The 13851-nt window shown below is 37.4% G+C and overlaps 1 protein-coding gene across 1 annotated transcript in view; it reads left to right on the forward strand.

Annotated features, from left to right (window-relative positions):
* Positions 1 to 794: 794 nt before the first annotated feature.
* LOC103609750 (phosphatidylinositol 3,4,5-trisphosphate-dependent Rac exchanger 2 protein-like) overlaps positions 795 to 13851 on the forward strand; it is a gene marked incomplete at its 3' end in the record, with an annotated part of 52902 nt that continues 39845 nt past the window's right edge. The window contains exons 1-6 of the mRNA XM_008594040.1: positions 795 to 910; positions 4439 to 4618; positions 7410 to 7504; positions 8322 to 8404; positions 9420 to 9510; positions 10127 to 10255. Coding sequence (XP_008592262.1) covers positions 795 to 910; positions 4439 to 4618; positions 7410 to 7504; positions 8322 to 8404; positions 9420 to 9510; positions 10127 to 10255 — 694 coding nt within the window. The remainder of the gene's footprint in view (positions 911 to 4438; positions 4619 to 7409; positions 7505 to 8321; positions 8405 to 9419; positions 9511 to 10126; positions 10256 to 13851) is intronic.

Here is a 13851-nt window from a genome sequence, read left to right on the forward strand (position 1 = left end):
AATTTCTGTACTCTGTTATTCTAAAAGCCTTTACCCAACTGTGTATTTTTATTGGAAAAGTGATGAAATGAGCAAATGATTAGAGAAACTAACGTGGTCTTTTCTGTGTACGTCACATAATTAAATTCTAAATATAAATATTTCCATGTGATTCAGTATGCAATATAATCACCTTAAAACAGCACAGTTGGCCAAGTGTCTGTATTTCCCATTGCTCTTAGTATTCAGAGATGCTGCAGTATAGTCAAGCTTAGCAAATTATTTAAAAAACTAGTTACTAAACAATTTTCTTACTATGTAGTAATTAATCAGACAGAGATGTCTTTGCAGGGGAGAAAAGCTCAAATGTATTGCCAAATTTTAAGAGAAATTGCCTTATAACACCTCATCATTGCTAGCCTTACTAGAAATTCATTCCTGTAAAAGGGGCTGGTATTGAACTTGTCTTATCATAAAGTCTGGTTACCGTGTCACTTGGGAACACTTCTGCTAGAAATAAAATTTTCTTGAACACATAGGTATTTCACTAAATCCTCCTACTTAGATCCAAAGATGGAATTAGAAATGAATTTTCTGTCTAGTAACATGAGATAAGATGATGTTATGAATTTAATCAAGGCTTCATGATTCCGTTTCACTTTGGGAAGCTAAATACTTTTGCCCTTTAATGGGTTATTTTCTGGTTAATGACACTTAGATACTAGAAATAACTAAAAGGAAAAATATATCCTGGATAGTCCAAAACTTTGATGGGATTTTAAAATAGAGGAATCGTATATTCTCACAGGGAGGAAATGAATGAAGAGTATTGGGGGCTAGTGAAGATAGGAAATTTGAAAACAGACTTCACTTTGCAGCTGCCAGATGCCCCAGGACTGCGTGATGAGCAAGCTGTGCTATGGGACAGTTAGTGAGTGACCTGGGGGTTATAGACAGGAATGGTGGTGCTGGTGGTGGAATTATCTTTAATCTTCCCCCAAGCATTTTGCTGGTAAATGTACAAAAAGAGGGCATAGCTTCTTACAGAAAACAACATTTATTGTAGGTGTTTATGTGCCAGGCATGGTTATACTATTATATAACTTATTTCATTCTCATAGTCCCTCTGTGATTTGGGTTATGACACTGGGACACCTCAAAATCATGTTTCCAGAATTGAATTATATATTTTCTCATACTCAGATCTATTTCACCTCTCCTCCACTAAGGTCTTCCCCTTCTCAGTAAAGTATTCCCCATCTCTTCAGTTCATCAAGCCAGAATCCAGACATCATCTCTGATTCTTCTCTGTCCTTCCCCTCCACCTCCAATACCTCATCGGGTTCTGTAAGTTGTACCCTAGAATGTATCACATTTACCATTGTAGATGGGTCATCATCCCTCAGTAAAACCTCCATAGGAGTTTCCAAGCTGTGCCTCTGTCTGATACATTCTATGTTCAGCAGATGCCAGAGAGATCTGTAAAGGTGAAGTGTGCTAGTCCCCTGCTGAGAACCATCTAATGGCAGTACTTTGCAACTAAGGTGATATCAAGTGCATTATTGTGGCCTGCAAGATCCTACACAGTCTGCCCCTGTCTACCTCTCCAAACTCATCTCTCTGGGCTCCAGCTGCACTAACCACTTTCTCTTCCTGGAAAATGACAAACTCAGTCCCACTATAGAGTGTCTAGTTGGCTCTGCCTCTGAGGTCTATGTGGCTGGCCTCCTGGGTACTCAAGTGGCAGGTTAATGGTAGATCCGTAGAGAGGCTAGGTCTAGTCCCCTGGTAGAAAGTAGATGCTCCTCTGCCCCCGTTACACGTGCCATACTTCTCTAGATGTTGCCTAGTTTCTATACAATACCTGTTTTTTACCCCATTCACTGTTAACAAAAACTCTAAAGTCTCACAGACTTAAAACAAGAAAGTTTTCTTTCTTGCTCATTCCACATGTCCATCTTGGGTCACGTGGTCTCTGCTCCACATTGTCCTCATTTCGAGTCACAGGCTGACAGAGCCACCATCAGCTCCATCTCTGACTGTCACAGCACTGAGCAGGAGATGAGGCAAATTGCCCCCTGGCTTAGAGGCTTCAACCTAGAAGTGGCCCATGTCATGTCCACTCACATTGCATTGGCTAAGCAAGTCACTTGACCACGCCTATCCTCAGGGGGTTAGGGATGCCACCCAGCCATGTGCCCAGCAGAACTGGGATGTGGCGAACAGTACCAGTGACCACCCTACTCCCCCCAAATGGGGATATTAATAAAATGGGGATAATAATAATAATACTAAATCACCTACCTCATAAGGTGGTTCCAGGGATTAAATGAATTAATACCTGTTAAGTACTTAACATAGTGATTGGCCTAAAAGCTCAACAAATGTTAGCTATGATAATGACGATGATGATGATGATGATATTTAAAACCACACAAGTAAATGCAATATACTGTGTTCAAAAATCTATATTAATCAACATTAGAAGGAGATTGATCTGGAAGGGCACGTTGCTCAGGATTTTATTTAATGGCCCTTTAGTAGGCAGCTTAATATTGTATATGGAGAAAAGCAAAGGAACATGTTTCTGCATGCACAAATAAAATATTATAGTTTGATGTCTTAGCGCTGCTTTTCAAAATCTAGAAACTTTAAGCAAACACAGGGTATCAGAAACATGTTTTTTTAAATCATGTGTTGGTAAGCCTAACACTTATTCCCACGGGGTCAGTGTAAACTTGATTGCAGCTGTTTAAAATGAAAAGCAAATATGTGAATACAATTCATATAACTTTGAAAAAAATGTTTCTGCTTAGTGCCATGATTTCTATTTAAAAGATGCATAAACACGGAGGACTCTTTGCCAAGTGAGAACTCCTGCATATCTTTCCTCTTTGGTATTCAGAGTTCATCTGTCTGTGCTGAATGGAACTTGAGTAATTGGAGTGAGTCTAATGTTTTAATCTTTTGGGTGGAGGGGGTGAATAAATACACAATCTGTCTTACATGACATAAAAGTAATAATAATAATAATAATCCAAAGCTTTCAGTTATTGAAAATGTTCACAGGGCCTTGAGCAATGTGATATAGATCCTCCAACTTTCACTGGTCTCTAGAAGCTATCAAATGCCAAAATATTGTTCAAATGTCACCTCACAGTGAGACCTTACCTGGCTATGTTATGTGAAATTGCAGCTCTGTGCTTCCTTCTCTTCTTTAGTTTTCTCTTTAATATTTGTCCCATTTGATAGACTATGAAGTTTACTTATTTATTGTCTCCTTCCAGAAGGATTTAAGCTCTGAGAAGGTCGGGGGTTTTGTACATTTTAATTAACTGCTCTATCCACAGCACCAACAACAATGCATAGAGCAATAAATGTGTTTAATTAATTAGTGAAATCATTTAACAGGTTTGACATTATGGGATATGTATGAAGTATAAGATATTTTCATAATTTTGAAATAAAATAAATATTTCATTGCTAGGAAAAAATGAATGTCAGGATATGTGCTATGGATTGGAAATGAGTGGCATAGTTATTTAGTAAATGAGAAGAGATTGTTGGCTTGAGAAGCCATGTGTGGGCCCCTTGTTTAGATATGGTTTAATTCATTTTGCAAGTTTTATAGCACACTGTTTAATAATAAAGACCAGTTCCATTTTTGCCTAATTTTGAGCTACCAGAAGCATTCTACAGCCAAACATTCAAGCCTAAAGTGGTGACATCAGTAACCACTCAAAGTCTTCATCAGATTTTATGCCAATTCAGGCTGAATGTGGTGTTCTAGCCTTGAGCCAAGTAGAAGAGCTTTTGATTTGTCCTCGGATGTGACTCTGATTAGAGTCCCACAATCAGTAAGGCCAGGACTGCTGTGTGTACAGTGAGGAGCAATTGACAATACAATCAATAGAGAAAGCCTGTGAGAGACCCAAGGCAGGTGGGGTTTTAGTATGTGAGGGTGAGCCAGGGAGGATATTAAAGTATACTAAGTGTTTGGGCTTAATATTTGGTTAGCACTTTAAAATTTCCCAGGTAGTTTCCGTATGGTGGTGGTGGTGGAAATGGCAGGGGAGAGGCATGATACTCGTTCTGCAGGAATATGTTCTTATTTTATTCTCACAGCACTCGTGGGGGCTAGTTATTCTCATCCCCATCTGAGAACTGTCAAAGAGAACTATCATAGCTTTGTTATTATAACAAAGCTAATAAGTGGCAGAACCTGAATTCGAATACCGCTTTCTGTTCTCAGTTGTGTGCTGTTTCTATTATTGACTCTGAGAAGAAGAAACCAGCTTCCTGTGACATGCTTTTTATTCAATAGAGTATTTATGTTATGTGAAACACAGAAGCACTCTGGAAATATCTGTAAGCCTATCATATTAAACGAATAAGGTAGTTATCTGTAGCAGCCACTTTGAAAACATGCATTTAATTTTTTTTTAATATCACATTGCAGCCTTCTGTCTTTGATAACATATTCTCCTAAATTGGAACGTAAGACATCAGAATGCATAATACCAACAGACAGTGACAATGAGAGGGGAGAAAGAAACAGCAAACGAGTCTGTTTTAATGTAGCAGGAGATGAGCAGGAAGATTCAGGTCATGACACCATCAGCAACAGAGACTCTTACAGGTAACTCATTAATTCCTCAAACTCATTTGATCAACAGAGTCAAATATGATTCTGTATTTTCCTTCGAGGTCTTGACAAATTTTTTTGATTCCTGGTTTTGTTTCTTGCTGTCTCAAAACAATCACCTGTTATTACCAACCCCAGATAAAGCATAATGGGACAACATAATCTTTTAAATTCTCTCCTTTTATAATTTGAATGACTGGGAAAAAGCATTTTTATTCTCCAGTTGTGTGGACCTAAGAAAATTGTGCCTATATGAGCATTGTTTTCAAATATCTGTTTCTGATCATTGGTTTATTGGGGAGTGAATAGGAGTTATTTTTGTCCTGTTTCTCCCCTTTCTTTTGTATTCCATGTTCCTAGCTAATTGGAGTAACTTCACTTTCCACCTCCATGACCAGCTTTATGTTTTTCTTCTATTGGATGCCTTCTGTATTAGCTTTCTAGGGCTGCTGTAACACTGCATCACAAACTAGATGGCTTAAGTGGCAGAAATTTATTATCACACACTTCTGGAGGCCGGAAATCCGGAACCACGGTGTCGGCTAAGTTGGTTCTGAGGGCTGTGAGGAAGGGTCTGTTCCAGGCCTCTCTACTTGGCATGAAAGTGGCCATTTTCTCTCCATGTCTCTTCCCATCATCTTACCTGTATAAGTGTCTTTGTGTCCACTTTTTTTCTCCTTATAAGGACACCAGCCATATTTAATTAAGGACTCACCCTAACACCCTCATTTTAACTTGATTACCTCTGTAAAGACCCTATCTCTAAATAAGGTAACATTCTGAGACACTGGGGTTAGACTTCGGTGTATCAGTTTTGGGGGACACAATTCAGCCCATAGCACCTTCCCCCCACTATCTGTGTCATCTTCCTACCAGATGAACTACCTAATGAACTTCTCTTAATTGAAAAGTGCTTCTTCTTCCTTGAATGTTTGTATCACCTGAAACCTCACTGAGAACTGTCATAACTAGCCACGTATGCTGTGTGTGCGGTTTCAACATCTCCTGTTTCATTTACATTCACTGAAGGCAAAAACTGTCTTATTCACACTTGTTTATTACACAGTGTTTCACCCTGAAAAGATATTGTGTAAATATTAATTAAATCAAAGTTATCCTCATCAGAGACGTCTATCACAAACTAATAGCTAACAACCTTATGTGGCAGGTTCTGGTAGTAACTCCATTTTCCGTATGAGGAAACTGAGGCTCACAGGAGCTGCATCATTTACCCAAGAGACCAGGTGGTCTTGCTTCACAGTTTTGCTCTTAACCACTCTACCATCCCAATTTCTATGTTTCCAGAAAGGGCTTTAACGGCTACATAGAGTTAATTCTTAAAGACTTAATAATATATCACAGCTTAATAATACATCACCAGATTAACCACTTTTACCATTTCATTTACTTTCAGCTTCTAAGGATACCAACATGCTCTTTAATAGGAATCTGTGGATTTTCTCTAGTGGGAAATTATGTATCTAAAAATATGTTCTTACCTCAAGTTTTAGTTATCAGATAATTAAAATTACTCTCACAGTGTCCCTCTTGGTCAAGATAGAAATTTAAAATATAAATTTAAAGTTAAATAAATCCTTTTTACTTATTGCAGGGCTTGGGCAATTGTTGGAATCCTGCTGACATAGCCAATTGTATTGCTAGGGCTAAGGCCCATGGATCCTTCAAAGCCATTGTACAGAATGGGTCACAGACCCCTTACATGCCTGGCTGGGTCACCAGACCCCTCACACTTAGGTTCACAAGCTAGGTAGTTGGGAAAGATCCCGGGAGCCATTGGCAGACAACACAAGCTCAGTCCTCAGCAGCAGCAGCAGCAGCAGCAGCAGTCCCCAACAACAGCAGCGGTGGCCTCCTGGAGGGTCCTGGGGGCTCTGGCAGCAGCAGCTTGGAGCAACAACCTCCAGCAGCAGTAGTGGCCTCCCCATCCACCCCCACCCTGGGCATCCCTGAGGTGGGGGTGCCCTGTGGATCAGAGCCGCTCATCCTTTATACTTAAGTCTGATAACCCAGGACACCTGGGTGCAATTCAGACAAGCCAGGAACACCTAGGTGCCCATGTGTATCTATATCAGACAATAGCCAAGGAATACCTGGGCACACATGCATATTTACATCAAATGCTTGGCAAGATTCTGAACATCTGAGGAGCCCTGATCATTTTCCTTCACTTTCTCTACACTTATTCTGAGGGGAAAAAAAAATTTATCTCCTGCACAATTTCTGAAATGTGGAATATGTCCATATTCACACACAAACATTTTAAACATTCTATCCTTGGATATTTGTCATCTTTGAGCCCTAACCTGTGCTGAGCTCAAACGTAGAGACAGATAAGGTACCAGTTCTCCCTGAGGGAACTTAGGGTGTAGTCAGTAAGTTATAAATTTGAACTTCCAGAATGAGTTGGAAAGCAGAAATCATGAAACAGGACTTTGTCTCTATTAGCAAGTTATCTAACTATAGGCATGTGCCATCAAATAGATCATGAAGGATTTTAAGTTTAGTTTGACTCCTAGTTTTATAACTACACATTTAAAAAAATTATTTAGGATTAGATTATAGGACAAGAAGTTTTGAAATAGGAATGAATTCAAAATACATATTTTTTTAAAAAGTAAGATTAACTGAGTTAAAGAAGTTTATCTTTCTCAGTTTTCTATAAAACTTATTAATAAATATAACTGGCATAGTTTATGTAATAAGATGTTTTAGGGAAACTTGGGCAAACATACTCTGAAAGTGACATGTAACTTATTCTTTTCAGTGACTGCAACAGCAACAGGAACTCTATTGCTTCCTTCACCAGCATTTGCAGCAGCCAGTGCAGCTCCTATTTTCACAGTGATGAAATGGACTCAGGTGTGTATGGGGAAGGTGTGCGTACTTTGTGATGTTAGTCCTATTGGAGATACCTTTTTGGAATTAATTTCTTTGATCCGTGTGCATTTTTACCTTTTATCACTCATTCTCGGTGGCCACACACATGGCATTTTAGTTCTATGTGCTTGATCAAGTCAATTTCTCAGTCCCATCAGAAAGCGAGTGAACTAAAGAGAGGTGAAAGATGGAAGCTAATTTTTCTCTTAATACATGTTCTATAATCTTTCTATGGTACTATGAAGGATTATGGGTTCACAGGAAATAAGTTTTACTAAGAGCATTAGGCATTGTTGATTTAGGTGGGGAGATGAGGAGTTTGAATCTAAGGCCTTTTGATAACAGCAGGTGCACTTGAGCAAGCTTACATGTGGTGATGTGGAGCTGGGGGATGAGAAAAACACTGATTTATGTAAATTTCTTATGTATCCTCGTGTGTGCGTGTGTGTGTGTGTGTGCATGTGTGTGTGTGTTAAGAACAGAGACTTTTCATCCAATTAGGACAAAGCTTAATTTTTTAATATGCAGTTTCACATTCTTCAACCATTAGAAAAACACACCGTTTGAAAGAATCATTGACATGAGATACTGACATGTCCTCAGAAGTATCCTATCTGTGAGGCACTCTGCTTTCACCTGATTCAGAAAGAACAATAATCTGATGGCCCAGGAGCTATTAAATATTTTCGAATTCTTTTTCTGAACTCATTCTTAGTTTTAAAATTTTATTTGATATTAAAATATTATGGAATGTTAAACATAAGGCGGATGATTTTTGTTTTGTCTTTTTAACATCTAGGTGATGAATTTCCCCTAAGTGTTCGAATTTCTCATGATAAACAGGACAAGATACATAGTTGCCTTGAACATCTTTTCAGCCAGGTACCATGGGGGCAGTTGTGGGTCTTTTCTTCCACACACTAAATTGTCTCTCTTTTTGTACATAGTAAAAAGAGCTCAAAGTCAGAGTGGAAAGGCCTCAGTCTGTCCCTCCACTGCCTTTACCTCAATTTCTGCAATTTAAAATGGGAGTAAAGATTCCTTCAGCCAGCTGACCCAAAGGATTTTTGTGAATATCAATTGTTTTACAGTCCTTGGAAAATTGTAGTTATACACATAGGAGTTATCCTTTTTATTATTTGTTTTTTTGTGTGGGTTTTCAGAATACTTTATGACATTCTGGCTCAACATTATTTCTTTCTTAGATTTTTTTATTGAATCGTATTGATCATACATATTTATGGGGTACAGAGTAGATTTCAGCACATACATACAATGTGTGCTGATCTATTCAGGGTAATTAGTCTATTCATCATCGCAAAACTTAATCATTTCTTTGTGATATGCACATTTGATCTCCTCTCTTCTAATCGTTTGGTTACATGCAGTAAATCATTATTAATTATAGATTTCCGGGTCAGCTATACACCAGTCGGGCTTATTATTCCCATCTCACTGTACTTTTGTGTCCATTAATCAGCCTTTCACTATTTCAAAAAGTACAAGATTGTCTTGGTGCTCACGTTAGTGTTTTGAATCTTTTTAAAATGTATAAATGTAACCAAAATTTGTAGTGTAGAAGCTTTTGCCACTTTGAAAAGGATTCCAGTCACTTTTAAGTATTATTTTTAAAAATAACTCTAGAGCTTTTACTTTCTTCTGTGAAGTGAATTTATATTGGGTATTAATATATGGTAAAATAATAAGAGATGTTTTTGCAAATGTTATCAGGTGAGTTTATTTCAATATTTTATATAAAGATAGATTTCACAAGCATCACGAGGTTTCAAAAATAATTGTTGCTTTAAGAAAAAATACTTTGCAAGATTTACTCTTAGAAATTTATATTACGTATTATCAGAAGTATATAACTCTCGGAAATCTCTGCTACTTATAGGTGGACTCGATTACCAATCTTCTAAAAGGGCAAGCTGTTGTGAGGGCCTTTGATCAAACCAAGTATCTCACTCCAGGTCGAGGGTTACAAGGTAAGGTTTAAAAAATAACTAGTAGAGGCAATTGGGAAACAAAAGGTGGCAGATAATATAATCATGAAGCAAAACCATCATATAAGAAGAAAGATTCTAGTTGTTCATGTTTCATAATCCACTGACTACTACTTCTATGTTGATAATATATGAATATGTAAAAAAGTCAGTATAAGACTTTTTAGATTTCCTTGAAAGTTTAAAATAGAGTCAGGCTGAATGAAAATTAGTTAATTTAAGATATGTAAGTGTTAAGCTGCTTTTGCCGAAACCAATCATAATGCCTACTTGGTTATAACCCAGTAGTGGGGCAGGTGTTTGGGGAATGTGAGTCGGCAAAGAGAACAGGATATAGAGTGGCCACTTTCTGGCATCTAGTTTAGGATATTGAAAGTAGAGTTTTCATCTAAATTTTCTTCCTTATTTAAACATTTCTAGGAAAATAACATTAAAGTTTGACTCTTTAGATTTAATGAGTTTTCTATTGTGATATAGCTGAAGAAAACCATCATGGTAATATTCTAGGACAACAGCGAAGAAAGAAAGAAGATTCTGAAGCCTACAATTGTTTGGAAATTTGTTGATACTTAAGAGAGATTTTTCTGTATTTATTTAGAATTTCAACAGGAAATGGAACAAAAGCTGAGTTGTCCAAAAAGGTTAAGACTTCACATCAAGCAAGATCCTTGGAATCTTCCAAGCAGTGTCCGGACTCTTGCTCAGAACATCAGAAAATTTGTTGAAGGTCAGCATGAAAAGCAAAGAACATTGAAAGATATTAGCAGCAATCATTTAAAAAACCCATTAAAACCAAAAGTTCAATAATGCCTGATTCCCTTCTGCAGTGTTCCATGTTGTGAAGAAAATAAAAGGACCAAAAAGAGTGAGGGAGGAGGAGAGAAAGAAGGAATAAGATTGCAGAAACTTATGTCCCAGCCATCTAAACATTGTAGAGTTTATCCTGGAGAATATTCTCAGTGAATAAAATAAGGGCTCATACTTATGAAGGCAAGTGAAACATGGAGAGAATTTAATATTTTATAACATGAAACAATATCAGAAAAAACTCTAAAGGATTCACAAAAGGCACCCAGCTAAATTTTATGGCAAATCTAAAATATCAGTTGTGAATCTGTGTGAGAATCAAAATAAGTACATTGGTTGCATCCTTAGTTTTTAAGATTCGTTTTCAAAAGTGTTTGTTTAAGTTGATTATTACTGAGTCCCATGCCATTATTTACATGACGTCCTATAATTGGTACAACCTGTAAACTGGAGATATAACACTTCGAGACAACTCCAGTGAGTCTGATTGCACATTGTTTAGGGTCAGAGTTGTAAGTAGAAAATTCTGAGAGCTTCCAAAATGATTATGATGAAATGATAAATTTATTTAACTTAAAAAATGTCTAATTCAGCAATTTTCTTCCCAGTGATTAGACCAGTGGTTGGCAATGTCTGGAAATATTTTTGGTTGTCACACTTGTGGGTGTGCTCCTGGCCTCTGGTGGGTAGAGGCCAGGGATGCTGCTAAACGTTCTGTAATGTACAGGACAGTGACGCACAACAGAGAGTTATTTGACCCAAAATGTCGATAGTGCTGTACAATAAATATTATGATTGTGCTTACATTTTTATTTCTTAGACATTTGTATGTCAGTGCATGTGGTAAATAGTACTCAGCAGAATTACAGCAGGACTCCAGTTACTACCATTTTAGGGTAAATTAGAGAGTTGTACACTTTGCTGACAAAAGATAGCTTCTTATACCTGATAGAGTCTGAGCCAGTCACTTAACTCTTTTATGCCTCAGCTTCCACATTTACTGAATGACAGAGATGGTTTAAATGTTCTGTGATTACTGCCTTCTGCATAGAAATATACTTAGATACAACAGCTTAGATATTATTTAGAGATCAGTAGAGAGGAAGTTTGTTCAGATATGCAACACTTCCCCAAATAAATCACAGCAATTCTACTGTATGATGAGATTTTTTGTTCTTGACAGCTGGATTTCTTGATTGTATTTTTATTTTGTGACTTAATATAATGTTTAACCTATTTCACTTTGTAACATCACATTTAATGAAAAGTCTGAATTTAAAACCCCCAAAATAATGAATAGCGAAAATAATAAATGCACTTTTTAAAAGACAGTTAAGGAATTTAAGCATAACTTTACTGAGTAAAAGGCATATTTTTGCTGATGTCAGTTTATATTTATATAAAATAATTTATATTATTTTATAATATATATTAGAAAATGCAATATCAATTAGGAATGGGGAAGTCCTTAAAAATTTTTTTCTGCTCATTTTTGTTTTTTTGAAGAGCTTTACTTTTCAGATATAAACTACTAATGTAGGGTAAAAAGCTTTTTAAAAACGTATTCATTATAAGAGTCTTACATTTCCATCCCAAGTCCTGCTTTTATGCTTTTTGTACCTTATGTCACAATAGGCAGCCACAGGAATGACAGCTACGCTAGTACCCCCACTTGCCATGATTTTGCTTTCCACTGTTTCAATTACCTGTGGTCAGCTGCAGTCTGAAAATATACATGGGAAATTACAGAAATAAACAATTCATAAGTTTTAAATTGTGCTCTGTTCTGGATGGAGTGATGAAATCATGTGCTGTCCCATTCTGTCTGTCCCCAGGATGTGAGTCACTCCCTTGTCCAGCATCTCCACGCTGTAGAGGCCACTCGCCTGATAGTTGCTTAGTAGCTGTCTTAGTTATCAGAGCGACTGTCGGTTATCGGATTGACTGTCAATTATAAGATCGACTGTCGTGATATCGCAGTACTTGTATCCAAGTCACCCTTATTTTACTTAATAATGACCCCAAAGTGCAGGAGTAATGATGCTGGCATATTGTAATAATTGTTCTATTTTATTATTAGTTATCACTGTTAATTTCTTACTGTGCCTAATTTATAAGTTAAATTTATCATAGGTGTGTATGTATAGGAAAAATAGTGTATATAGGGTTTCATGCTATCTGCAGCTTCAGGCATCCACTGGGGTCTTGGAACACATTCATGTGGATAAGGATAGACTCCTGTATGTATACATATCGATCAATTGATAGATCGATTGATATATGTTGTGAATATAGGTGCCACTTTTCGTCATGGGAGCCCGGCAGCTGGTTGGGTATGGTTGGGTGTGCTGAAAGTCTTATAGTCAATGGTTTGGCGAGGGCTCTTCACAGAATATTAGTTGCATCCCTGGTTGCAAGTTTCAGTGAGTTTCCGTGAGCTCTTTGGATAAGAGCTGCGATTGCCATCATATTCAGTGCGTCTTTAAAAGTGATTAATTTACCATCATGTCTTCAGCCCAGTGGACTATCGATGGGAAAGAGCAAGCTGTCATTTTCTGGTAATCTGTGTGGTGTCTGGTCCTGTTGTATGGAATGGAAACTTGAAATTAGTTGCTTGTTATGTGAAGGTACTCAGAACTAACCTCCCTAGTTCAGCACGAATTTATCCTATTCATCTTAAAATAATTTTCATTTTACTTCCCAAATTATCTTTATGGAGGGAATGATTTAATGGAAGGTTAGATCTGGGCTTGAAATGTAACGTAATGCCACCTGGCCAGAGTTTCAGGGTTTATATACGTAGCAGGAATGACCTCATTTCTGATGTTTCCTGGTCTCTGATTTCAAAATAATCGATCAAATATGTACTGGATATGATATCAAAATATCTAATTCTATGATCTTTATTTAGGAAGGATTGTTACAGTGCCATTCAAAAATTGTATCACTGTATACCCATCCTTTCATAGTCTGTTAAATCAAGGGTAGAAGAGAGCAGAAGAGAAGTTAGTGGACTAAATAGGGAACAGACTAAGTGTATGGTGTCATGAAGATAATGGGTATCTCCAGCTTAATCTAGCAGCTGTGTTATAGTCTCACATAATCAGACAAATGGAGACATTTTTACATGAGCAGCTCACCTTCACGTTGAATTCAAATATCTGTTAGTGAACACATTTTCACCTCTGCTCTCTGCAAAAATTGTACTCCTTTAAAAATATCACATTTTTAGGGCCGGCCTGTGGCTCACTCGGGAGAGTGTGGTGCTGATAACACCAAGGCCACAGGTTCGGATCCCTATACAGGGATGGCCGGTTGGCTCACTTGGGAGAGCGTGGTGCTGACAACACCAAGTCAAGGGTTAAGATCCCCTTACCGGTCATCTTAAAATGAATGAATGAATGAATGAATGAATGAATAAACAAATAAAAATATCCCATTTTTCAGCAACCTACTTTTTTTTTTTTTCATTTTTTTCCTCTGTCCCAGTATCCTAAAGACTGCCTCTTCAATTTT

This window comes from Galeopterus variegatus, unplaced genomic scaffold (assembly GCF_000696425.1).
Source record: "Galeopterus variegatus unplaced genomic scaffold, G_variegatus-3.0.2 Scaffold10044, whole genome shotgun sequence".
NCBI classification, from domain to species: domain Eukaryota; kingdom Metazoa; phylum Chordata; class Mammalia; order Dermoptera; family Cynocephalidae; genus Galeopterus; species Galeopterus variegatus.